Source organism: Dichotomopilus funicola, assembly GCF_033296635.1.
Source record: "Dichotomopilus funicola strain CBS 141.50 unplaced genomic scaffold C8A04scaffold_31, whole genome shotgun sequence".
Taxonomy (NCBI): Eukaryota; Fungi; Ascomycota; class Sordariomycetes; order Sordariales; family Chaetomiaceae; genus Dichotomopilus; species Dichotomopilus funicola.
In genome coordinates, this window is record NW_026944052.1 from 262,064 (window position 1) to 286,904 (window position 24,841).

The following is a 24,841-nucleotide window of genomic DNA, read 5'->3' on the forward strand; positions in this document are numbered from 1 at the left end:
GAACCTTTTCTAATAAAAAAACTAAAAATGAAAAACACCTGGCACTCGCCCTTTGACTTCACTTCCCTTTCTGAGGCGCCTGCTTTCGCTTTTCCTCCAACATGACAACCGAATATCTAGTCCTAATCGTCAATACCTTCTAACAAAACACCCGTGAGAGCACACAGTCAAAACAAGGGGGGGCAAAAAGAACTTACGCAATAATCCCCCCAACCGCGACCGCCACGCCGAGCAAACTCCCCCAATCACCCACCCCTTTCCCACTGACAACCCACCCCAGCGTCACAATCGCGCACGTCTTGACGTGTCCCACCACGGTACTCGACACGGGCCCGGTTTGCGCAACAATAAAAAACTGACTAATATTAATCAGGCTCGCAAACCCACCGCTCAGCAAGATCAACATCCAGCGCGCGGCGGGTAATGCCCCCCATGACACCGGCCAGGTGTCAATAAAGGGAATCGCGTACAGCAAGAGAAAAGCCGATACAGGCGCCTGGTTGAAAAGGAGCTGCATGCTCGTCAGGCGCAGGCGTCGGTGGTACGCCGCGATCCATACTGTGTACAGAGCCGAGGCGGACGTGCCGGCCAGCGCGAAGGCGACACCCGCTGGGGAGGTGGTTTGCACCCCGCCTGTGGCGGCTGTCGCGGGTTTGGTGTCGAAGTATGAGACCATGGCGACGCCCAAGCATGCCGGGACGAGGGCTAGCAGGGCACGTGAGGGTAGAGTGGCGTGGTAGAGGATGTAGTTGAGCAGGGCGACGGCTGGGGTTAGTAGAATGCGAGCGATCTGGTAGAATGGTACCGTGCTGAAGGCAAGGGAGAGGTTCGGGAGGATGACGTTGAGGGCCATGGCTAGCGACAGGGGGAGGATGTCGAGGAGGGCGACGCGGCGAGGTGGGAAGAAGGCGAGGGATGGGCGGGAGAGGAGAAAGAGGGTTAGGAAGGTGATGAGAAAGTGGAAGCTGGCGAATGTGAGCTGGGCGAGTTTAAGAGATGGGTCCGAGAAAATGGCTTTGTTGGTGAAGACCTAGGGGGATGGGTTAGTGGTGGATGTTGTTTTACATGCGAATTATAGACCACTCTTACGATTCCTATTGTGGCGAGTGTGTTGATGGCCATCCAAGTGAGCCCGGAGGCGTATGATGGGCTTTTTGATGGTGATTCCCGCCCCTCGGTCTCCTTCGAGGAGGGCTTGTTGTTTTCAACATCGCGGTCGGCAGGGTCCAAGTCGTCAGAAAGCTTTAATTTCTCCTCATCGTTCCCAAAAACACTCAGTCGAGCCAAACGGGGACTGGGGTCCTGAGCCTCTCTGTCGGACGAGACAGCAAGGACCCCATTTTTGGTGGGCATCCTGGAGGAGGGAGGGTGTTGCTTCTGTGTCCGGGCCAACTCAATATTAAAGAAAGGTTGGAAGATTCCAAAAATAGAGAATACCAAAGCACTCAAGGACCTGCCCCGAGAGTCTAAATGCAAGGCGTATACGCGGGTAAAGGAGACACAGTTGGAGATCTTTTCATGGTGTTGCCCAATCTGTGTTTCTCCAAAGCTCACGGATCCGGGGTTCTCTTTACGGGCCACATCGCCAAGTGGTTGGTCGCAGGCCCGGAGCCGTGGTGTCCGCCGAAACGGATGAGGATTCGGAATGTTTCCACTTTGCCTGTTCTGGTTGGGTTCAGCTGGGTGGGTCGTCTTGATGTAAGATGATTGGCCGTCTTGACAGTTTTTCCATCCTCTGGCTTGAACATGAAGAGAAGCAGCCCTGGCAGGGTAGGTTGAACCGCATTATGTGTTCTGCAAAGTGAGGAGATCAACAGTGAGGCTCTAAGTTTTGAGAAGGGCGCCTGATATTTGGCCGAATTGTGTTGTGCCTCGTAGTTTTTTAGTTTTTTTTTTTTTGGACGCTTCGTATAAAGACTCAACTGTTAATCTTCCCAAGAACCAACTCATATTGTGATTTCGTTTTTCCTACCCAACGGGGCAAGACGGAAATGTGGCTTATTATAACGTTAGCATCATTAAACTCTACCTGTCGGCTTCGTAGGTACCACGGCATGGTTGATTGTTCGATTACCGAACGAATACCAGTTGCCCAGCTAGCCCAGAGTCAAGCTGATCAATTACAAGACATGTTGCCATACGAATACTCTCGCAGAGTTGAACTACACAGTGCGTGTCCGATGCCTTGGTTTACTCAGTTATGAGTGTTATTTTTCACGGTTCGGGTGGGATCGTTTAAATTTAAACAACGACTCCGGGAAACAACCCGGTTTTGTCACGGGGAATCAAGTTGCAATGTGCCGACGTCTTAATTGAGAGGGAGTGTTCGGGTGGCACTTCAAAAAAGAATATACAGTGCTAAGTTATCAACACACACCGTCAGCACTCAGTCAACTTAGGACCAGGGGATAGCGGGTCCATCCCATCTTCGCCAACCTTAAAATCCTGAACATGACCAGATCAGGCGGTTAATTGATAAGGGGATATCCGACGCCGCCAAACTGACATGCCTTCAGATTAGAACAGCAGCGGCCGGAAACACATCTTTATTTCAAGCCCTGTGGGCTCTAGTCCCGAGAAATACGATCGTCACAGTGCGCAACGCACCATGTAGCGCTGAAACGACGGGCAATTCCACTCCTTGCCTTTTTTGGCCACCTTCCGTCAAGTTTCCATGCTTGGACGCAGTCTGGCAGTCCAGCTTTAACCTTGACAAACAATTCATACAGAACCAACCTCGAACGACTCATCAAATTCCGCACCGTGGAACGGCTGTCTCACGACGACTAAACCTCTCACTTTCGCTCTCACCCTCACTCACGGCCTGTCTCACTCGCATACGTACCCAGCTCATTCGGTTGCGCCAAATCCTGGTTGCTCCACTTTCCTACGAGGAGGAAGACCACACATGCACACGGAACGTGGGAGTGCATCTCCTCCGTCATGACCATTTCCAGTGGGGCGACGTCGCCAATTGGGGCCACCGATGGTGAGTGACGGAGTTCATCAAGAAAGGGCCATGAGGGGAGGAATTACGTTACCATCGTGATACTGACTCGAGTTGCTTTAAAACAAGGCTTCCGGAGAGGAAACAGCTTTTTTGAGGACTATGGCATCTGGAAAGAAGCGCCATTACTCATTGGTACTACCCAGTTTGATCCCCTCCCAGATGTCAAGAACATCATGATCACAGGGGGCGCCGGGTTCATGTGAGTTCACCTGGCCCCGAGTTAAGGACTCGCTCACTTGGATTCTTCTTGACCCATTGGCTAATCTCATATTTGAAGTGCGTGCTGGCTTGTCCGACATCTCACTCTTACCTATCCCCACGCCTACAACATCGTGTCCTTTGACAAGCTCGACTACTGCTCGTCACTCAACAACACGCGCATCCTCAACGACCGGCGCAACTTCACCTTCTACCAGGGCGATGTGACAAACCCGTCTGAAGTGCTAGATTGCCTAGAACGGTACAACATTGACACCGTCTTCCACTTCGCCGCGCAGTCACACGTCGACCTAAGCTTCGGCAACTCCTACGGCTTTACCCACACCAACGTCTACGGAACCCACGTGTTATTAGAAAGTGCCAAGAAGGTCGGCGTCCGCCGGTTCATCCACGTGTCGACCGACGAGGTGTACGGTGAGGTCAAGGACGACGATGACGACCTGCTGGAGAGCAGTATCCTCGCTCCGACCAACCCCTACGCCGCTAGCAAGGCCGCTGCAGAGATGCTAGTTCATTCATATCAAAAAAGCTTCAAACTGCCCGCTATTATCGTGCGCAGTAACAATGTTTATGGCCCACACCAATATCCAGAGAGTGAGTCCTTACCCCTTACCTCACTTTGTAGTCCCCCTTTCCTGCCCGGATCTAACTTCGACCCATCCAGAAATCATACCCAAATTCGCCTGCCTCCTAGCGCGGCGCAAGCCGGTGGTCCTACACGGCGACGGCTCACCAACACGCCGCTACCTCTACGCGGCCGACGCAGCCGACGCCTTCGACACGATCCTACACCGCGGCCAGCTAGGCCAGGTATACAACGTCGGCTCGCACGACGAAATCAGCAACATTGCCCTCTGCCGCAAGCTGCTGGGCATCATGAACATCATCCCGGAGACCGACGGCCATATGGGCGAGCAAAACGGCAGTAGCAGCAACAACAACAACCACCACAACGGAACCCCTCCAACAACCGACTCCCTATTCTCCCGCTGGGTCAAATACACTCACGACCGGCCCTTCAACGACCACCGCTACGCCGTCGACGCGACCAAGCTCAAGCAGCTAGGCTGGGTACAAAAGACGGGGCTCGAGACCGGGCTGCGCGCGACGGTGGAGTGGTACCGGCTGTTTGGGGAGCGCTGGTGGGGGGACATCAGTAAAGTGCTTAGTCCGTTCCCCGTGGTGGCCGGCATGGAGGTGTTGTCGGACTCGGAGCCTGTGTCGGATACGCCGCAGGGGCCAGAGGTAAGGGCGGAAAGGGGAGTGGAAGGGAAGAAGGGGAAAGGGGTTGTGGCGGTGGAAGGGGGGAGGAAGGGAAATGGTGTGAATGGGTGGAATGGGTGGGATGGGAGAAATGGATTTGAGGAGGAGGATTGATGTTGCAGGGAGGGGAGGTTATGTTTTTGTTGTCTTCTTTTTTAGCCAAGCTTGTTATGTTCGGGCTTTTTATACTGCTTATTTTCTGTCTTCTTTTCTTTGGGGTTCTCTCCCTTTTTCTTCTTTTCCGATCCCGTGTTTTGTTTCATCGGGCACTCGAAATATCATGATCATAAGCCGTTACATAACTTGGGACTTTTCCCCAATAAATACAAAAGACTGAAGAGGAACAAGCATACGGTGTCCATAGAAAACAGCACAAGACAGTGTGACCCCGACGACCAACGGACTCGCCACGTTCCTTGTCTCGACTGCAGGGCCCGAGGAGCTGGAGCTTGGGTCCGGTTCCTCGGGATTGTGACCGCGGGGCCGGGCTCTGCCTCCTCTTCTAGTGTACTATGTAAAACGCAACGTGGCTCAAGTTGTTGGAGGCTATTGGAGGTAGTTGGCCTAAGCGAGAATGCGGGAAGAAAGTTTGTTGGTCCTGCTGTGCATACAAGGGAGTTTGCACAACACCGCCGTTCTCCCCGCTCCCTGTCCCCCTCCCCACAACGTCGGCTACCGGCGACCTAGCGGGGCAGGTCGGGTGAAGCATCAACGAGCTATCGGACTGGATTCCGGGTCCCGATCTGTCGGTTCCGTTTAACCCCAAAGGGTGAGGCCGGAATCAGCGCGGTGAGGGGCCGCGAGCTGCAACGAGGGCTGTTGTTGGCCGCCTTACGTACTGTAGGGAATGTATGTGTGTATGTACATACATGTCTAAGGGTGGGTCATCTGGACTGGGATCAATAAAGTCGACCGACCACCTGATGCTCGATATGGGGGGCCTGTTTGGCGGAGCACTGAGGGAAGAGGCGGGAAGGGTAGCATATCAGGAACTTTTTGTTGTCCAGAAGGAAGCGAGGCAAGGCTATTCGGGGAAGCCTACGGGTCCGCATTGTCAATCTGGAGGTGTGCGTGAGACGAGGAATAGAGTCATATGGGGTCCTGCAGAAAAAGCGACCGGCTGAGGACCGTGCCGTGGACGGTGGGAACCATGGGCGACGATAACGGTCCGGGTGTTACCTTCCTCTCCTCGTGCTGTGACTGTCCCTCGCTCTATCGCACTCTATGTGCATTTCGGAGAATTCTGCTGTTTCCATCAGTTTGCCGAGGCGGTTGGCTGGTCCAGTGGTTGGGGACCAAGCGTTATGAGCGTTGGAAGTTCGTTGTTCAAGGCGCCAGGGGTGTGGAAGCGGGAGAACGCCTCACCCAGGTAGATCGGCTAGCCGCCCGGAATAGGTGTGAGACCGGGCCGGAAAACAGGAGACGAGGGCGAAAAAGCGGCCAACGGGGCACAGCAGGGGGAAGCACCCGCTTGGATACCATATTTTTTTTCTTCGCTCCACCTTCTTGCAGGAGCGAGAAACGAACGCGCATTCATGGGCAGCGCTTCCTTCGGTTTCCGGTACCGTGGACAGGGGAGAGGAATATCCTGATGGCCCCAGCGGGACGGGAGAGCATGCGTGCTTTTGTCGTGGCATGTTCTTGTTGGGCCGGAGAGGATCGTAGGTGCATCAACAAGGTCCGCCCCGAACTCCAATCCAGCGGCTCGGTTCCGTAACGTGTACAGACGCAGTCCCCTCCCCGTCCTCCGAGTGGGCGCGTGCCCGTGGGTTGCATTGTTCAACGCGTGTGTCTCTCTCCATCGCTTCCTCCCCAACTGCCCGGAACATTGGATACCATAGTATGTATTCATGGATCCTGAAGATAACCTTGAAGCCGTCTTGCACCATCCGCGGATGGTCCACGGGGTACTTCGTAAGCTCCTGGGTTTTGGTTAACGATCAGTGGTCAGAGCCAAACGCCGTCGCCGGTTTGAGAGATGCACGCGCCGTCAGCGAAATGGTAGGCCTGTGACGAGCCGGCTGGGCCAGCTTCCTTTCTGGGCCTTGTCCAATCATGGCGAACAGAACCGCGTTCTCATTACACGACACTGTAAGTGCCATGCCGTCGGGTCGAATCCACTCGACATATTGGATGTCCACGTACTCCCATGGCGCGGGGTGATTTGCGTCCTTTCGGACGGTCCTTGTATGTAGTTATCCCCGGATTCTTTTCCGAAGCTCATATTTCCTCCTCGATTTTGCGAGACAATTGATTTCTCGTGACTGTTGTCCGGTCGGTCCGGTCTAGGCCTCGATGGGTCTTAACTAGCCACCTCGCACTGTTTGTCCGCCAGGGAGAGGGGCACAGCAGCCGTTGAAAAGTGCGCCCCGCATTCGTGGTTTTTTTTTTTTTGGTCAGGAGAGCAGCACATCCGAAGCGTAACGTTTCGACGTAGATTTAGCCAGTGTTCCCAGCCGCCTGGTGCCTCGAGAACGGGATCTGGGGATGACGCGAAGTGCAGGAGTTGGGTGGGATTCTTCATCTCAACCAGGCATCCGGACGAAACGGCCGACAAAATTCGGGAGGCTCTCACTCTGGTTCTTGCAGGTGCTGCACGGCTGTGCCCGCTTTGGTAGTGCTGCAGGACCTGGGGCCGGCGCATCCATCTTGGGAGGAGTTCTGGTTGGGTAGCCTGGCAATACCGTCTATTTTTCTGGAAGGGAGGTGACCTCTCTTGCCTCTCCAACCCTGCGTTCAATTCCTGCGAACTTGCCCGTTAAGGCTGGTGGAATGGATGGTGCACGCCCACATCAACGATAGGCTAGAGGCGAGTGCGCATTGAGGTGGCTCGGGTGACCATGTAACGTATATTGATTACTATGTATGTCTTGGGGTTCGTTGTCGTCCATGTAAAGAGGCGCAGAGGCGTTGACAATGCAGCGAGGAGAATGGAGGTGGGCGGGAACAGAGCGGATTTGCGAGGATAGCACCTAGCTCGTTGTGGTTAAAAAAAGCGGCAGGCCAAAACAGATAGCTTGAGTCTAATCCGTCAACATTTAACCAAATCTTGACGGATTTTGACGATTATAACGGTAATAGCTGCCTAGGTAGAAGCCTAATATCCATGTGGTCATAGTATTGTTGTTTTTAACTGGTTTTAAACCACCGATGGCTTGACTTATTCTTGTTGTTTTCTTTCACCTGTGTAGAAAAGTGGGGCATCTTTGGCCTTCCGCTTCCACCACAGCGAGAGCAGTTCCGATTCCAGGGCGGCGGGCAGGCGGGTGCATGGTTTGGATCGCGAGATGCATCGCATCCTGGCTTTTCCCACAGGAATTTGTCGGTTTGCTGGCACTCGGTTGGAATTTCTATGGACCCGCCCATCTGTTCTCGGATAGAGGTGGAGACCGGGCAGGAGAACCTGGTCCGGGCTTTGAGGTGAACATCAACTCTCTGCGGGCGATTCGGGCGGGGGGCCTGCCGTCTGGTACCTGAATCGGGCGAGTTCACGCCGGGGCGGTGGAGCTCGACAGCGGGATGGGACAGGGGACCAGTGGGGCCGATTGAGCCCTGGCACGTCCAGTCACTGGCCGCGCGATACCCGCTGGGCTGCCCCTGGTTTCTTCACATAATTGAGGCGTGCGCCCTGGAGGTGGGCCACACCCGTCTCTTCCCATTCCCGGTTGCTGCTCACCTGCTCAACGACTTTGTTGTCTGTCTCTCACACCACCCTCTCCGTCCACGCCGCCAATTCGACCTCACCGTTGGCCGCCCGGCTCCCCCCTCTTTTGGCGAGGAATGGGCGAGGAACGGGGAAGCCACAGTCTTATATCCTAGCGCCTCAGCTAGCCGAGCAGCACCCACCTCGCCAACTGACTAGCCTCTTGAACGGGATTTAGTTCCTCATTCCGCACAGCTCTTGTGTCGATCTCCTCGGATCTCAGCACCACAATTCCGCCGCCCCTGGCTTGCTTCCCTCGATCGCAGTTGGCTGACACCGAGACACCGAGCCCCAGCCCACTCAATCCATTCCTCTAAAAGGACTACCAGACGTTCCGGATGCTCTGCTTCAACGACACCTACGACAACGCGCGTTCTGGTCCGCGGCCAGAGACTCAACCTCGGTGTCCAGTTCGCGCCATCTCGAATTGAGAGCCCTTTCCGTGCCACCTCGGAAATCTAATGGAGAACCGCCTAGGACAACCGGATACCTTCACATCGACACCGGGTCTGTCGCGATAGGAGAGAGATGGGCCCGGCGCACACATTAGAAAACGGCGGGGCAAGGACCGCGCATTCAAGCGACCCGCCTCGGGTCTCCTTTCAACAACCAGAAAAATATACCACCACTCACCCCGACTACCCAATATCTCAAAACGGGCCCACTAGGGACGACGCCGGCGTGATATCTCCTGAAGTTTCTGCGCTGCTAGAAAGAGAAGGTGCAGACATCGGGCTAGAAGTAGACGACAACGACGACGACGACGACGAAGACGAAGACGGTGATTACGGCGAGGGAGAGGCTATGGACCATGATGCAGCTCGATCAGTGTACGCCATGAGCATGTGCCCCGGCGCGGGGTCTACCTTTCAGGCTGAGCACGGTTACGAGAACGGGCAAGATGCAGCTACTATGTATGTTCCTCCTCGTTTCGCCGGCCGGGATTAACTATGTGACGACTGGATATTGACGATAGCCCAGTGATTCTGCACGGACCTTGTACGCCGACGACTTCGACTTTGTTATGGAAAACGGCCGCCAATATTGCGGCGACTACTTCCTACCCATCGACCAAACGGAACAGACGCGGCAGTACGTCATCCACCAGGTTTTCCTCAAGGTGTTCGACCTCGAGCTGACAACGGTCCCGCTCGACAAGCCGACATACATCCTCGATGTCGGCACCGGGATAGGCGAGTGGGCAATTGGTATGGCGGAGAAGTATCCGCAGTGCGAGGTCTTCGGCACCGACATTGCCCCCATCCAACCGACCCAACAAGTCCCCTTCAACATCGAGTTCCATATCGAAAACGCCGAGGACGAATGGATCCGTCCCAACAACGCTGTCGATCTGGTGCACTTCCGTAACATGGAAGGCGCCTTCTCCGACTGGCCCTTCATCTACGGCCAAGCATTCGCCTGTCTCAAACCAGGAGCCTGGATTGAGATTATGGAATGGGAAGATTTCTTCTCCACGAATAACTTCCTCTCCTTCTTCGCGGACAAGTCGGCGCCACACGTGCTGTTCCGTGCGATCCTTGATGCCGCCGAGGTGGCCGGCCGTCCGCGCGACTCACGGGCTCTTCGCCGAGAGCAGCTCGCGGCCGCAAATTTCATCGATATCCAGGAGACAGTGCACGACTTGGGTATCGGCGCACGCGAGAGCAGCAGCTACGGGAAATTCTGGCTCTTCTCCATCATCACGGGCGTCGAGGCCGCATCGATGCGCCTGTTGACCAGGTACCTCGGCTGGGACCCGAACGACGTGCATGAGCTGTGCGAGAATGTTGCCGACGAGATCAAGGCCATTTCCGAGGACCCGGATAGGGCGGAAGCCTTTGTCGTCAAGCTCCGTGTTACTATTGGGAGGAAACCCACGAATCAAGCTGGGGTAGGGAGGAGTAGGGCCGAGGATAGCGGGGGCAATGGGCGGAATAGTGAAGATGAGAGCACCATCGGGGCGAGGACGATACGATCCGAAGCAACGGCATGAGACGAAACAGTCGAGGAGGAGATCGAAGCGGACGAGAGACCATGACGTACAAAAGCAGCAACGACACGCAACTCAACAGCCCACAAGCTCGGGTTTGATTCCCGAGAAGGCATTGATATTTCCCAAGGCTCCAGCGACTGGGGTTCCAGTTCCCCATCCGGGGCCATTTTCTGAATAATTTCTAGCGATTTATTTTCCTTTTCAGTTCTGTAGATACCCGATTCACCCTTCTCAGTACATACATAGGTCACCTCAGGGTTTGCACGACCGGATCAGCCAGTCGTCAGGGTAGTGATAGTCGGTGGTAATGAAGCAATTTCAAACAAGATACCACGTTCGCATACCTACGTGCCTACCTATGATGAAGCGATGGCTAGTACCACGGCCGCTTGTCGGAGTTTTGGGGGGATATCCGATCCTTCCCCTCTCAAATTGCTTACACCGTCCACACACCATCCGTTACATGCACCAATAAATTCCTACATGTACTGTCACCGACATCCCACTCTCGAACTCGCCGTGTAATTACCAACAACGTCGGGTGTCGTCCCGTCCCGTTATGAACTTGCGGAGCCCACTTACATGGTAGGTTCCTGGTCCCCTGCCTGGTCGCGGCAGGCAACTCGCAGTGGGGCCTTTCCTGAGTTTCCAGCATGAATGACGCACTATCACTGGTCCAACCTCAGTGGCTGCCCTGCTGTGAGCTCTCCCTCCAACAGCAGACAGCTCCAACCCAACACTTTGGATGGATCTTCTTCCGTCACGAGCCCAGAACATTCGCACGCTCGACCTCGAACTACAACTCAATACCGAGCCTGCTTGCACTGGCTATTCCTTACACAGCGCCATCTCGTCGCGCCCTCTCCCACGATGCAAAACACTTGACCACACCCGTCGTTGCCACGCCTGAGACTCATCCTCCCCCACTCCGCCTCGTCCCTTCTACCATGGCGTTCGAATCGCTGTCCCCCGGCGGCTTTCCAGTAACCGATGGCACGGTGGCAGACCTCGCCGACGCCGCGGGAGCCGCCGCTCTGCCCATCTTCGACGTGCTTCCAGTACAGCTGCAGTTTTCAATTGCGGCCGATTTCGTGGCGGGCCAGGCAGCGAACAATGTGCTAGTGATAGCGCTGTTGAATGGGAGGATCCTAAGGATTGATTTGAATAAACCAGAGGATATTGATGGTGTGTAACTTTCATCCGTTATCCCTTCTCCTCCCTCAATCAGCCTTTTGCTTCCTACGCTGTAGTCGGAGAAGACCATGACTGACTGAGAGCCAACGGAATAGATATCGACCTCCCCAAAAAGCCGGCCGATCCCGGGACGATCCGGCGCATGTTCCTCGACCCGACCGCCTCTCACCTACTCATATGCACCACGCTTGGCGAGAACTACTACCTACACTCACAGTCGCGCCAACCGCGCCCGCTCGCACGCTTGCGCGGTGTGTCCGTCGAGTCGGTCGCCTGGAACCCGGCCCTCCCGACCTCATCCACCCGCGAGATCCTGATTGGAGCCGCTGACGGCTACGTCTACGAAGCCTCGATCGAGACTTCCACGGAGTTTTACCGGAAAGAGGACAAGTATGTCAAGCTGCTACAGAAGTTACCCGACGGACCGGTCACAGGCCTGTGGGTGGATGCGCTGTCGTCAGGGCCGGGGTCTGCGCAGGGGAAAAACCATCATCCTAACGCTCATAACCACCAACAACAAGATCTGAGGAGGGTGGTGATAGCGACGCAGAGCCGGCTGTTCCATTTCGTGGGCAAGGTCGCGCGCGGCCACGATGGGAGTGGGTCGATTTACACCAATCTGTTCGAGAGCGAACGGCCCGTTATTCACGAACTGAGCGGGGCATCGGCTGCCACTGCCGCCTCTATGCTAGTGATCTCGCCCGACGCTGAGGAGGCGCCGCGCTTCCGCGGAGATGAGGAAGTTGGGGAGCGGGCGTTTGCCTGGTTGTCGAGCCATGGTGTGTATCACGGGAAACTGTTGGTAGAAGGCGCCGGGCCGGAGCTGGGAGCTAAAGTGTTTGCCGAGGCAAAGCTGCTTCCCAGAGCGCAATTGACCAGTCCGGATGGTGCCAAAAGGCAGCAGCCGGTGTCCACCGAATACATCGACGCCATTGCCTTGACACAGTGGCACATTGTCTGCCTGGTCGGGACGCGCGTCGTGGTGGCTAACCGTCTGACAGGGTCGATTGTCTACGACCAAACCATCCTAGACCCCGGGCAGAAGGCGGTTGGGCTATGCGTGGACCTGCAGAAGAACACGTTCTGGCTTTTTACGTCCCAGGAGATATTCGAAATCGTGCCGCGCGATGAGGATCGGGATATCTGGAAGATCATGCTGAAGCTGGAGCAGTTTGACGCTGCTTTGCAGTACGCGCATACACCAGCGCAACGAGACGCCGTGGCGATTGCGTCGGGCGATTACCTTGTGGGCAAGGGGAAATATGGCGAGGCAGCGGGCGTATATGGCAAGAGTAGCAAGGCGTTCGAGGAGGTGGCGCTCACGTTCATCGACAACGGCCAACCCGACGCGCTGCGAAAGTATCTCCTCACGAAGCTGAGCTCGTATAAGAAGTCATCGATCATGCAGCGCATCATGATTGCGGCATGGTTGGTTGAGGTGTTCATGGCCAAGCTGAATTCGCTAGACGACACAATCGTCACGGGAGCCGAGCTGTCCGACACGCTGAACACCAAGCAGACGAGGGAGCAGCTCGATGCAGTACGGTCAGATTTTCAGGATTTTGTCAACCGGTACAAATCGGATCTCGATCAGAAAACCGTCTACGATATCATCAGCAGCCACGGCCGAGAGGAGGAGCTGCTATACTACGCCAACGCCGTGGGCGATTACAATTATGTCCTATCCTACTGGGTGCAACGGGAGCGGTGGTCGGAGGCGCTCAAGGTGCTCAAAAAGCAGACGGATGCCGAAGTGTTTTACCGGTACAGCAGCGTGCTTATGACGCATGCGGCGACGGAGCTGGTCGAGATTCTGATGCGGCAAAGCAATCTCAACCCACGGAGCCTCATCCCCGCCATGCTGGAGTACGACCGCAACTACAAGGGGCCGCTGACGCAGAACCAAGCCATCCGCTACCTCCAGTACGTCGTCAACCAGCTCGGCTCCGCTGACTCGGCCGTCCATAACACCCTCGTTTCCATTTATGCCTCACATCCGTCCAAAGACGAGTCTGCGCTGTTGTCGTACTTGGAAGCCCAAGGCGATGAGCCCAGATTCGACCCGGACTTTGCCCTCCGCCTATGTATCCAGCACCGCCGTGTGCTCTCCTGCGCCCGTATCTACACCAGTATGGGTCAATATGTACAGGCCGTCGCCCTGGCCTTGTCCCACGACCAGGTCGAACTCGCTTCCATCATCGCCGACCGGCCCATGTCCAACCCAATACTACGCAAGAAACTCTGGCTCGCCGTCGCCAAAAAAGTCATCTCCCAACAATCCGGCGGCGGTATCAAGACGGCCATCGAGTTCCTCAAACGCTGTGACCTACTCAAGATCGAAGACTTGATTCCCTTCTTCCCCGACTTTGTCGTTATCGACGACTTCAAGGAGGAAATATGCGCCGCGCTCGAGGACTACAGCCGGAACATCGACGCGCTCCGCCGCGAGATGGACGAATCCAGCCTGACGGCTGCCAACATCAAGGTCGATATTGCCGCCCTCGACCGGCGGTATGCCATTGTCGAGCCGGGCGAGAAGTGCTATGCCTGTGGACTGCCCCTGCTGAGCCGCCAGTTCTTTGTGTTTCCCTGCCAGCACGCGTTTCATTCGGATTGTCTCGGCCGGAGGGTGCTGGAGCAGAGTGGGGAGGCGAAAGCGAAGAGGATACGGCAGTGTCAGGTGCAGATTAGTAAGGGGTTGGTGAGTGGGGAGAAGAGGGATGCGATGATTGCTGAGTTGGATGCGTTGGTGGCTTCGGCGTGGTAAGTCCCCCTCCGCGCGTCCTGTTCTTGGTCACAGAAGATGTGTGTGCTAACAAGGAGGCGTCCAGTATTTTGTGCAGCGAGTACGCCATCCGGAGGATTAATGAGCCATTCGTCAAGGAGAGTGAGGACACGGAAGAGTGGGCGTTGTAGGGATGTAAAGGTTTAACCATACCGCGTAATGACCTTGAACCGAGGAAGTACGAATGAGCATTTTGCATAGTGTATACAAAGGTGTGTGAGGTTGTGAGGAAGTGGACGCCGAAGGCCTGATACCCAATGTCCAAGTAATGATCAAATCGAATCAACCTGCCGTAAACAAACTAGCCATGCTCCTCCCTTCAAAGATGATCCAAGCCGTTTCCCCAAAACTATAATGTAGTGAACAGTTGCAAAGATCCCATGTATACATACATACATACATACAACCGGTCGTCTTGTTATCCCTCCGCTCACTGCCTTGAGAAAGTGGAAATGGCGAGGATTCCAATGCTGGCAAAAAGAAGAAAAGGAAACCAGAAAAAGAAAAGAGTCAAAAAGCTCACCGCCTACTTTTTAAAGAGTAGACAGCTACGAAAACCCGAGGTGGGTTTTACTAGTTGGTTGGGCTGGGAGTCGAACTTAAGATCGGGCGTATTTTTAACACCTACGCCCCCCGCAAATACACCATCCACTCAATGGGACAGTGACAAATGGGAGGGACGGCGAAAGGCGGAGCGCCGGGGCTGTTTATAAAGGCTGTGTGTTTTTGAGGCGGAGGGGAGGGCAGGTACGGGATGGAAGTAGGTGGGAGGGCAAGCCTTTCTGCCTTAGCACCCGGGCCATCTCCCCTTCATTGCCTAGATTTATTTCCCTCCTCCAAGGACCGCAACCCATATCATCCCAACCCGATGAACGTCCAACCAGTCAATGCTGCCCACTCTCCTCCACCATCCACCATACAAATGTCGACATGTCCTAGAACTTTGTCTAGTAGGGGCACGGAGTGACTCCCAAAGTCGATCGAGTGAGCATCAGGATGGAAACAATAACGCCGTACAGGCCTAGAACCTCGGCGAAGATAAGAATGAGAACCATGCCGACATAGAGACGGGGCTGTTGCGTGCTGGCGCGTACTACAAATATCAGGGACGAGTGAGTTGTTTGTTAGCGAGTATTCGTATAATTTTGAGGAGGGTATTTTTGGGGGAGGGTGATATGAGGTAGTAGGGCGCGGGTCCATAACTTGATGGGGTGCGGAAAGGAGATGCGGGATACAGACGGACAGTATGGCAACATTTAGGGGAGTGATATCACAACAAAGTAGGAAATGGAGGGGGGGTGAAAGGAAAATCAAGAAAAAAGGAGATCACTCACCACCCGCATCTCCAATGATACCAATCGCAAACCCCGCGGCTAACCCACAGAGACCTACGGCCAGGCCGGCACCGAGCTGCATAAAGCCCGTATAAAGGGCCATCTTTTCGGTCAGGCTGTTGGAGATAATGACGGCGGCTACCAGGCCATAGATGGAGATGATCTGGGCCATGATGGCGCAGAGGCTGTTGTTGTCCGGAGGCTTTTAGCATTCCTGACCACGGAGGGAAGACAAGAGATACGTGTGGATAATGAACTACACAAAGCGTCCCATACGGTACATGTACATGTATCTCAACATGGAAGGGGATACTCACGAGTTCTGCATCAGCCTGTCCGGGCGGATAACACCCGAGGAGAAGATGGCTCCGGCCGACTTGGCGGTGCCATAGCTCGAGCCGATGACGGAAAAGATGATGGCAAATGCACAACCGAGAGCTCCAAAGACGGACTACAGGATAGACAGGGAAGTCGAGGTTAGGCGATAGTAGGTATTTCTCGGTACAATGGGGTGGATGATTGGGGGAACCGCCGAAAGGGCTGGACTGAAAGGAAGGGAGGGCGTACAGCATATACCGGGCTAATCGTGTGGATGAGTTAGTAGCTGCCGAACTGGTTTTCGGGGTAAGATGGACACGGAGAGGGAAAGATACATACCACCGGTCGAGGTTAATGAACTCATCCATTGTGTATGTACTGCACGAGCTGGTTGGTTTCCACTGCTGTGTCAAGAGAGCGAGTGAGAAGGATATGTCACCCCTATAATGTCTTCCCAGGTCTACGCGGTACTCAACGAGGGTTGTACAGAACCGAGAGATAAGGCGGGAGGGCTGAAAGAATCACGAAGCAAGAGATCTAAGAACAGTACAGAAGAAAGAGGGCGTTCAGCTGGGACAGGACTGAACCAGCTAGGCAGAGACTCATCGTCAACGGAGAATCAAGCTGTCAGCTCCGAGAGGGGAGCTCTGGGGGAGAGGGGTCACGCCACGGGAGGCCGGGCAGCTTCTGCGGCCCGGGTTAGGAAGGGGGCCAAGCAAATGCTGACGAGTCCCCAATAAGGGCGTCGTGTTCTTCGTTCACGAAATACGACAAGCTCATTTGAGCTGTCCACGCCACCGGTCCCGCTGCACGGGGATGACATGATCCAGGAATAGCTTGTTTGCGTTGTAATTATCCCTCGGTAGAATTAATGTATACTATGAGAGTAGCAATTCAATAACTATGCTCTGCTGTCATTTATCGGTTGTTGAGTACTAGCTACCTGCTGTTACTAGAAGCTTAGTTGGCAGAGACTTGAAGAACGCAAGGTTGGATATACAGTCTCTACCATCCTGCGATGCGCAACTGGGCCCCACGACCACAAGTCGCTACGTTGATGGGTGAATCAGCGTGCTCATCAAGAGAGGCGACGTGGTGCTAAATAAACGCGGGCGTCTAGGGCGTCTATAAGTTACGTTGGGGCATCCTTGCACAACAATCAGCCGTTCGAGCAACGGTTGTGTAGTGTAGCGGTTATCACTCCGGATTCTGATTACATCAGAACATTCCGGCAACCCCGGTTCGATTCCGGGCACGACCTTTCATTTTGGCGACTCCTCCGTTATTGTCCACGGTTTTTGGCCCTGGATTATTGAATTGTTCAAGCGAGGAGGTTAATGGGAGGAGAATCCGAGGACGATAGTGAGCATTCCTTTTACAATTTATGAAGTTTTCTTTGTCCATGCGCAATTGGCAGCACCCCTCGCCCTTTCCTTAGACGATTGACTTTTATCAGCCCGCCTCACGGAAGGGAAGTTGGGAAGCAAGCAAATAATTGAAGAGGTTGCGGACTGGGAGGATGGAGTTTCCGGCGCAGGATTTCCCAGTCGAGTAGGCGAACCCTAGGATCTAAGAGGCTTTTCCTGTTTCGTTGAGCCTTTTGCGCTCCTTGAAGCAATCGCGAGGCCTGAGGTTGCGCATCTTGCCGCAGCCCGTGGAGCATGACGTCATTCGCTAGGGTTCAACCAACGTCATGCCTGCTCCCTGGAGACCTTCTGCAAACGGCCTGTGCTTCAGTGGATGATGCAAGCTTTGTGGCCCACGACAGCTCGCAGAACGGCACACAACCCCCGAGCTGTGCGGCCCCGGAGGCCAATCGAAGCCCCCGGAGCTCTGGTGGAAGAGGGAACAGAGCTTCCATGGTTGGCACATCTTGCACACCTAACCTGATCGCAAAGTTGCCATACGTCACCCAGATGTGCTTGCGAGGGAAGGAAGCATAAAAGAGGATGGGGTTCTCGCTCGGTCATTCCTGTCGCAAGAGAAGTTCACTACACCATTCACCAATTCTGGAAGACCATGCATAAACAAACATACGAAAACGATTCCGTGTAATCCATAAACTTTGTTGAAGATTCGCCCTTCTTAGTTATACCCGTATTTTCCACAAGCAAACTATCTTAAACTCATCCGGTTCCTATTCCCACTATATCACCACCATGGATACGATCAACAAAGTCACGTCCGCCGCCTCTAAGGCTATTTGGGGAGAGAACCATAACCAGTCCCACGAGGAGCCCGTGTCGGGCAAGCTGGGCAATGTAGAGGCTGGAGAGCCATACGACGCCGGTAACATTGGTATGGCCCCTTGGTTAGTGCTCAACGTCATAGAGCGCACACTGACATATCTCCGCTAGAAACCAAGACTGGCACAACGGACACCGACCCTGCTGGCCCGGCCAAGTCTGCCCCTTCGGCTACTGGCATCCAGGGCGACTCGACGAAAGCGCAGAATGATACCCGATCGCCGCAAGACGAGTCCATCACCGAACCGGGCAAGTCCACCAACGTGACCGACGACAAGGTCCCAAAGCCGGAAGACGGCCGGACAGCAGAAAAGAACGAGTCCCTCAAGACTTCGGACGAGGAAGTCAAGGTCGATGGCCCCGGGCCCCGACCTCTCGAAGAGGTCGCTCGTGAACACGGCGGTGATGCCGGCGCCAGCGGCGAGTCGGTATCCGGACAATCGCAACAACAGCCAGGACAACCAGGGGCACAACAACTTCCCGAGGATGCTTCTACCGGACACAAGCGTCAGGATAGCGGCAAGGGGCTTGCCGGGGAGAACAATGAAGAAGGCGGCGAGCAAAAGGGGAAGCAGGAGGGCACCGGGGAGGAGTACGTCAAGTCGAGCGGGCTGGCTGCTGACGGTGGAGACTTTGATGCCAGCCGGCCGGGTGCCGGGCGGGAAGCTGACCGTATGTGCTTACCTACCCTTTTTCTACTATGTAGTCCTGTGTGAAATCTATGTGCATGCTGACATAATACTAGGTCTCCTCGAGGAAAAAGGTGTGCATCCTGGCGCCGGTAGCCATCACGGTCACGGAAAGCACGACACTGGGAGCGGTGGTAGTTCCGGTACACGGACTAGCCACGGCGGGAGTGCTGGGAGCCCGGGCAAGGAAAAGATTGGCCTCAAGGACAAGATCAAGGCAAAGCTGCACAAGAGCAGCACGTCCTCGTAGATGGGACGCAGAAAAGCTGGATGCAAAGGAGGCCGGTGATTGAGGTTGGGGTGACGAATCAAGGAGACCTGGTATGTTGCCAGGCTTTGTATAAGTAACTTGAGTGGCGTGGGAATTTTCGTGTTCGTGGGACTGGGCTTAATTGGCATAATAACGCCAAGGTTAGGTTGAATTGTACCGGATAAAGTATTCATAGGCGTTTAGTGTTTTTGAGCTATGGACTTATGGGTTATCTCTCTTGCATCGGCCCAGTTGATTGTTGACCGATACCACACCAGGATTCGAGAAACACTATCAGAGTTAACTTGCCTAACAGTGAATGAGCCCTAGTTGAGCAGAAGATATTTAGACGTTTTTTTGGTGGTATCAGTTATCCGGATACACAGTTCACACAGCTACCTTGACTTCGGAAGCCTGGCGTTCACGATAAGTGAGAGACGGTTGATGGTTTAAAATCAATTCTTTTTATCATCAACGATCCTTCGTCACCCAACTCAGCCCAGTCCACATAATTTGCACTCTCCCTTACCAGAAGCTAACTTCATACATAAATCCATCGTGATATCATGAGAAAATTAATGAGGGAAAGGCGAATAAAAAGAATCCGATGAACCCCATACCACGGAGTACAACATCCCAACACATGACACAGTTGTCCGGTTGCCCGACTTCCAGATCCTGGACGCTGTAAATGATGGCGAGAATGATAGAAGAAAAGAAGAGAGGGGGGGAAGAGCAAGAAGAAGAAGAAGGGGAAAAATGAATCCCGCTGATGATGGTGAATCGCGTAAAAGGGTGGACGAGCGATCCAAAAAAAGAAAAAAAGAACAGGGAGCTAAAGAGGAGGACATCCTAGAAATGCACCCGCTGGCCGCCCTCTACTCAGGCGGCGTCAAGAACGGGCTTAGCATCAACTCATCTGCGCTCGGCCGCGCGTTATGGTCGATCTCAAAAGTCTGCGCTAGGAATTGCTGCGCTTCCGCACTCGCATGTTCCGGGATTGTCGGCGTTGCCTTGGCACCGCCAATCTTGAAGATGGCCTGCAGCTGGGAACAGTCCGGGAAGGGGTGCTGGCCCGTCATCATCTCGACTACCAGACACCCGAGCGACCAAATGTCGGCTTTGCGTGTATACGAGGTTTGTTTGACGACTTCAGGCGCCATCCAAAAGACGGATCCTTGAAGGGAGGGCCGGTTTTTGTTGTTGTTGGCCCCGTTAAGGATGTTGGTAGCTTCAAGTTTCTTGGAAATACCGAAATCCGAAATTTTGATGGTGCCCTTGTTGTCGACCAGGATGTTGGCGCCCTTGATGTCTCGGTGGATGATATCACGGTTGTGCAGATACGAGAGACCGTTGAGAATTTGCCGAACGAAGCTGCGCACCAGTGGCTCTGGCAGCGCGCCGTACGAGTTGAGCATTGTCTGGACGGACCCGCCGGGGACGTACTCCAGGAAAATGTTGAGGTATTCGGCCGAGGAGCCGCATCCGAGGTACTGCACAATGTTGGGGTGACGCAGGTCACGGAGAAGGCTGATTTCGCGTTTAAGGGCGTCAATCATGCTCTTCTTGCGCGAGTCGCTCTGGCTGTTGGCGCCGGGCGCCGGGGTCTCAACTTGCTTAACGGCGAGCAGCTCGCCTGTGACGGCATGTAGTGCGAGGTAGACACTGCCGAAGGAACCCTGGCCGATTAAGGCACCCTTCATCCACTTGCTGTCGTCCCACGACTCGCCACTAAGGAAGCTCTGCAGTTCCTCATCGGCATCCTCTCCGTCTTGGGTCAACGCTTGGTTGACTTCCTCCAGGGACCCAGAGCCTCCGGAGCTGAGGGTACCCACTCCATCAAAGTAGCTGTGGCGGACAATGTTGCCTTCAGGGTCTGTGATGCTAAGCGCGGCGGTGTCCGAGCCGCTGTCAGCAAAGGAGACGTACGACTTGCGGTTCGGCTCGATGGGGGACGACTCTTCTTGCAACGTGTCGAGAACGGATGAGGCCACAGAGTCTCGGTAATTCTGGAAGCGTGGGTCCCGGCCACGTACTTTGGCGATCTGGTTCGAGGCCGTGAGCCAGCTGTCGGCGATGGTTGGAATGGGCGGCGCGTCCTGGATGGTCGAGGCAAAACTGATGGTGCTGGCTACACTGAGGCGGTGATTTGCCCGGCTAAGGCGCTGAGAGCGTCGCATGGACATCCGGGCCGTCCTATCGATCTCCTCGCGCGAGTGGTCCGGGAAATAACTGGTCAGATCGGAGGCAATGAGCTCGCTAGGTGGCCGGAGTCCGCCAAACTGTCGCAGCAAGCCCTTACGGCGAGGCACCGCCTGGGCGGTCTCGATAACGGCCGGGCGCTCCAGGTCTCTGGCGGCATTATATACGTTTCTTTCTCGATCCTGGTAAGATACAGGGGAAAGAGGAGGTTGTTGAATCGTCTCCCAAGTCTCCCCTAAAAGTTTCTGAGCCTTTATTTGGCTGCGTTTATCCATGCCTTCCATGGCACGGTTGTGGCTTTGCTGAGCTTCTTCTAGCGCGATGGCAGCGGCCCTCTCGAGTTCTTGCTGCCCGGGTTCTCCAGCAGGTACCCGCCGCAAGATGAGGCGGTTACGTTCTGGTCGCGTGTGGTCCTTGATGACCCTCCACAGCTCTGTGTCGCCAAGGCGGCGGCACTGGTTCGGGTCCGGCTCTACTCCGTTGAGCACCCAGAAGCAATAGTTCCTTTCGTGGTCCTCGCGCAGGGCGAATTTTCGTAGCGTGACACGCATGACTTCCTCGATGGTGTTGCAACCAGCGATTTTGACGACTTTTGTCCCGCCTCCCGTGGAGATGACGCGAATCACATCTTGCCCGGGTGGCAGGGCGGCCATCAAGGAGCCGTCCATGCTGGATTGATTCCTTTGATGCAGACGACCCGAGTGTGGATGGTCCGGAGGGGACATGGGGAACCGCGCGGTTGCGGGTGTCGGCTGGCCAACATATGCCTGGGCCTGAGCTTGAGCCTGAGCTTGAGCATATCGTTGGCGGGTACGGAAGTCAGCGCTTGGGAGGGGCGAAGATGGTCTCGATGAGGGCTTGGAGGGGTCGGTAATGGGAACGGCGGTCGGGAGGTCGTATTGTCGTGAATATCGCTTGTTGGACGGGGTCGGGGGTACTGCACGCCCACCAATATGGCGAGGCGAGGAAGATGAGGGCGCATAATGCATGTCTAGCCCAGCGAACGATTCCTGCAAAGTGAACACTGCGTCAGCTACGGTTTTTCCCCGTCGAAATATCCTAGTTTCCACCAAAGATAACCTACCCTATTCCGCCTTCGTTGGCTCGCATATGTCTTGGTCCGTAGCTTTTTGATGCCCAAGAATAGGCGGACGCGATCCCCAACCTTGTCTACGCCCATCTCTTTGAGCACCTCTTTGTCGATCTCCAACAGATTCTCGCCGTTGATGTGGTTCCTGCGAAATATCTTCTCGTACTCGCCACACTTGACGCTTCGCAGGTAATCACACACGCGGTCCTCATCCCATTTCTTGACCGAGTCGGGCCCGTCGGCGTCATCGTCGTCAAAATCGGACTCGGCTTGGTTGGCATAATTCTGCGACGCCATCGGGGCGGCTGGGGTTCGTCGTGGGGCTGGGTATGTCGATTGCGGTGCGGCTGCAGCGACACCAGAAGACTGCGACCCTAACGGAGCCGGGTAGGCTTTGGAGGCTAACATTGCCATGGCAGCAGAGCTCCTGTCGGTCGGGACTTGGCTTATTGCATAGGCGGTTGGGTTTATGTACTCTGCTGGTATTACGGAGGGAGGGAGGGAGGAGTTGAGGCTCCGAATTCCGTTCCGACCACCCAGAGCTTGACTCGTCCCGCTGCCGCCTGAAGTCAAGAAACCGATGGTTAGAGGCGGAATTGAGACCGTGTGGCAAACGCTTGGCTCGGTAAAGGCAAAGTATGTAGGCCCGTAGATTGGGCCGACCGGGCCTTTGGTGTTGTGGGCGGGCCGCCGGCTTTCTTTTCGTTAAGTAGCAAGAAGGAAAGGGATTCTTTCGTGATGCGTGCGTCGGACAAAAATCGAAAATACGGGGACCCACGCCGTGTCCAACACGCCGTTTCGGTGCGACCCTGCCGGTGCTTCTGCTACCGTTAGTGCCTTCTTCCCAACCGGAAGCAAAGGCGGCGAGCAAACTCGTTGAGTGATGAGGAGGAGGTTTTGCTCAGCAGCGTCGTCGGGCGCGGCACACACTCTGATGAGGGAATCAACGAGCGTTGGGTGGGGCAGCCAGCCGCAGGGGGCAGAGGGCCATGCGCTAATTCAAGCTGACAGGTGGGTTGCCTTGCAGTCCCTTTCTTTCACCATTCGCGGTTGAGGGGGCAGGAGCGACGGAAGTGAGGGGCACGCAACCGGCGGATTGGACAGGCTCGCCAATCGCTTGAGGTCCCCCGTCGAGATGAAACCGAGCACGGACCAACACGGGCGCTTGTTGGGGGAAAGCCAAAGCCCAAAGTGGCCAGGGGGTGCTGTGGCAAGAAGCTCTGGAAGCTTTTGGGCCGTCTCAAAATAAATCACAGGAGCACCCAGAGGAGCCGCCGGCCACCCACCGACCATACACTACTACCTAGGAGAATCGGACATCATGGACCACAGAGACGGGAGTTGGTGGTTGTCAGGGCTAACAAAGACACCAAGACACTTGCCACTCAGCCCGACAATTCCGGCCAGTACAGTACGGTTGCCTCTTACCATTCACTGTGGCAGGTCTTGATGTCTTGGATGGATGGTGAGAAGGGCGTTGGGCCGTCTGCGCCTTTTCCATGGGCGCATCCGTCCATAGCCACGAAGTCGAATCAGCGCCTCTAACTTGTTTCCGGCGCTCTGCGCCTCTGGAGCGTCTCACACCGCCAGTGAACAAACCGAAAAACGACGCTCGGTTTTTCCAGCCGTTTGGCCCGGCACAGACCAAATCAAGTCCGTCACCAGGCGGGTGCCGCCAGCCTTGGCGGAGACCCAGGCCATTTTTTGGGCGACGCAGCGGGCCGACCACGGCGCAGGCCATTGCCAGTTGGGATGAGGATAATGTTGCAATTCGCCCGACATGGCCGATTGTGTTATGGATTCATGTAGTAATTACACGTGCAGAATAAACAAACCCAACGAAAGGAACCTCGGAACCAAGATCAAGCCCTGGGAGCCGAAAACAGTCACTTCGTATGGTCGGCTTAGTGAGCAACCTGAACACGGGTTGGGGTCTGGCGATGAAACAAGAGCGGTTTCATCCACTGTGCTTCCTTTGTTAGTGGAAAACGCGATTTTCCCAAGGCAATGCTAACAATTAGTAACGCAGGCAGGCACGTGGCATTAACCAGCGGCAAATGAAGTTTATGGGCATTGTAGGGGGCGATCTGCGAGAACGGCTGATGAACACTGAAGCCCCAGCATTTCTAGGGATCTCGGGGGGTCTTCTCCAAGCACATGTGTCGACTGCTCCCGAAGGTGCCCATGTCCCTCCTGGTGGTCGTAGACACTTGAGCTGTAACCAAGCGACTATCAATCGGTGTCGCATCTACATTACACGAAATTGGTATGGCTTTCTCTCTGACTGAGAAATGGCTGTTTTTTTACTTAACTGGGGCTAATGATTTTTCCTTGAGAAACCTATCGAGAAAGGAGATAAGATGGGCGGGCACATGCTGCCGGCTGCCAATGGAAAATGGATGGTGACGACAGTTCAGATTGAGTTGAGTGCTAAGCCACATGACATAACTGATGCGCCACAACATTCATGCGCCACATATTGGCCCTGCCCCACTTGTTAGCCGGTGGGTTCTCGGTTCGGGCTTCATTTGAACTCCAGCTCGAT

General features: G+C 54.9%; 7 protein-coding genes and 1 non-coding gene across 8 annotated transcripts; 5 read left to right on the forward strand and 3 right to left on the reverse strand.

The window, feature by feature from the left end:
• Positions 1-58: 58 nt before the first annotated feature.
• Positions 59-1,353, reverse strand: C8A04DRAFT_12154 (uncharacterized protein; the record flags this gene model as incomplete). The annotated part of the gene is made up of 3 exons (XM_062777232.1): positions 59-116; positions 198-1,030; positions 1,090-1,353. The coding sequence occupies 3 exons, from the start codon at positions 1,351-1,353 to the stop codon at positions 59-61; spliced, it is 1,155 nt and encodes a 384-aa protein (XP_062637049.1).
• A 1,590-nt stretch (positions 1,354-2,943) lies between these two features.
• C8A04DRAFT_12173 (dTDP-D-glucose 4,6-dehydratase) lies at positions 2,944-4,606 on the forward strand (the record flags this gene model as incomplete). Its single annotated transcript, XM_062777238.1, has 4 exons — positions 2,944-2,989; positions 3,077-3,209; positions 3,288-3,823; positions 3,894-4,606. 4 exons carry the CDS (start codon positions 2,944-2,946, stop codon positions 4,604-4,606), a joined length of 1,428 nt encoding a protein of 475 aa, XP_062637050.1.
• A 4,117-nt stretch (positions 4,607-8,723) lies between these two features.
• On the forward strand, positions 8,724-10,188 carry C8A04DRAFT_12137 (S-adenosyl-L-methionine-dependent methyltransferase; the record flags this gene model as incomplete). Its single annotated transcript, XM_062777228.1, has 2 exons — positions 8,724-9,109; positions 9,177-10,188. The coding sequence occupies 2 exons, from the start codon at positions 8,724-8,726 to the stop codon at positions 10,186-10,188; spliced, it is 1,398 nt and encodes a 465-aa protein (XP_062637051.1).
• Positions 10,189-11,135: 947 nt separating this feature from the next.
• Positions 11,136-14,298, forward strand: C8A04DRAFT_12179 (Pep3/Vps18/deep orange family-domain-containing protein; the record flags this gene model as incomplete). Its single annotated transcript, XM_062777240.1, has 3 exons — positions 11,136-11,373; positions 11,478-14,145; positions 14,214-14,298. The coding sequence occupies 3 exons, from the start codon at positions 11,136-11,138 to the stop codon at positions 14,296-14,298; spliced, it is 2,991 nt and encodes a 996-aa protein (XP_062637052.1).
• Positions 14,299-15,114: 816 nt separating this feature from the next.
• On the reverse strand, positions 15,115-16,187 carry C8A04DRAFT_28674 (V-ATPase proteolipid subunit C-like domain-containing protein; the record flags this gene model as incomplete). Its single annotated transcript, XM_062780735.1, has 5 exons — positions 15,115-15,260; positions 15,502-15,686; positions 15,819-15,952; positions 16,069-16,081; positions 16,159-16,187. The coding sequence occupies 5 exons, from the start codon at positions 16,185-16,187 to the stop codon at positions 15,115-15,117; spliced, it is 507 nt and encodes a 168-aa protein (XP_062637053.1).
• Positions 16,188-16,995: 808 nt separating this feature from the next.
• C8A04DRAFT_t74 lies at positions 16,996-17,080 on the forward strand. The gene has a single exon. It is a non-coding gene; the product is annotated as a tRNA-Gln (tRNA).
• Positions 17,081-17,978: 898 nt separating this feature from the next.
• Positions 17,979-19,004, forward strand: C8A04DRAFT_28675 (putative glycine-rich cell wall structural protein 1 protein; the record flags this gene model as incomplete). The annotated part of the gene is made up of 3 exons (XM_062780736.1): positions 17,979-18,117; positions 18,177-18,737; positions 18,811-19,004. The coding sequence occupies 3 exons, from the start codon at positions 17,979-17,981 to the stop codon at positions 19,002-19,004; spliced, it is 894 nt and encodes a 297-aa protein (XP_062637054.1).
• An 878-nt stretch (positions 19,005-19,882) lies between these two features.
• Positions 19,883-22,710, reverse strand: C8A04DRAFT_28676 (uncharacterized protein; the record flags this gene model as incomplete). The annotated part of the gene is made up of 2 exons (XM_062780737.1): positions 19,883-22,216; positions 22,291-22,710. 2 exons carry the CDS (start codon positions 22,708-22,710, stop codon positions 19,883-19,885), a joined length of 2,754 nt encoding a protein of 917 aa, XP_062637055.1.
• Positions 22,711-24,841: the final 2,131 nt, after the last annotated feature.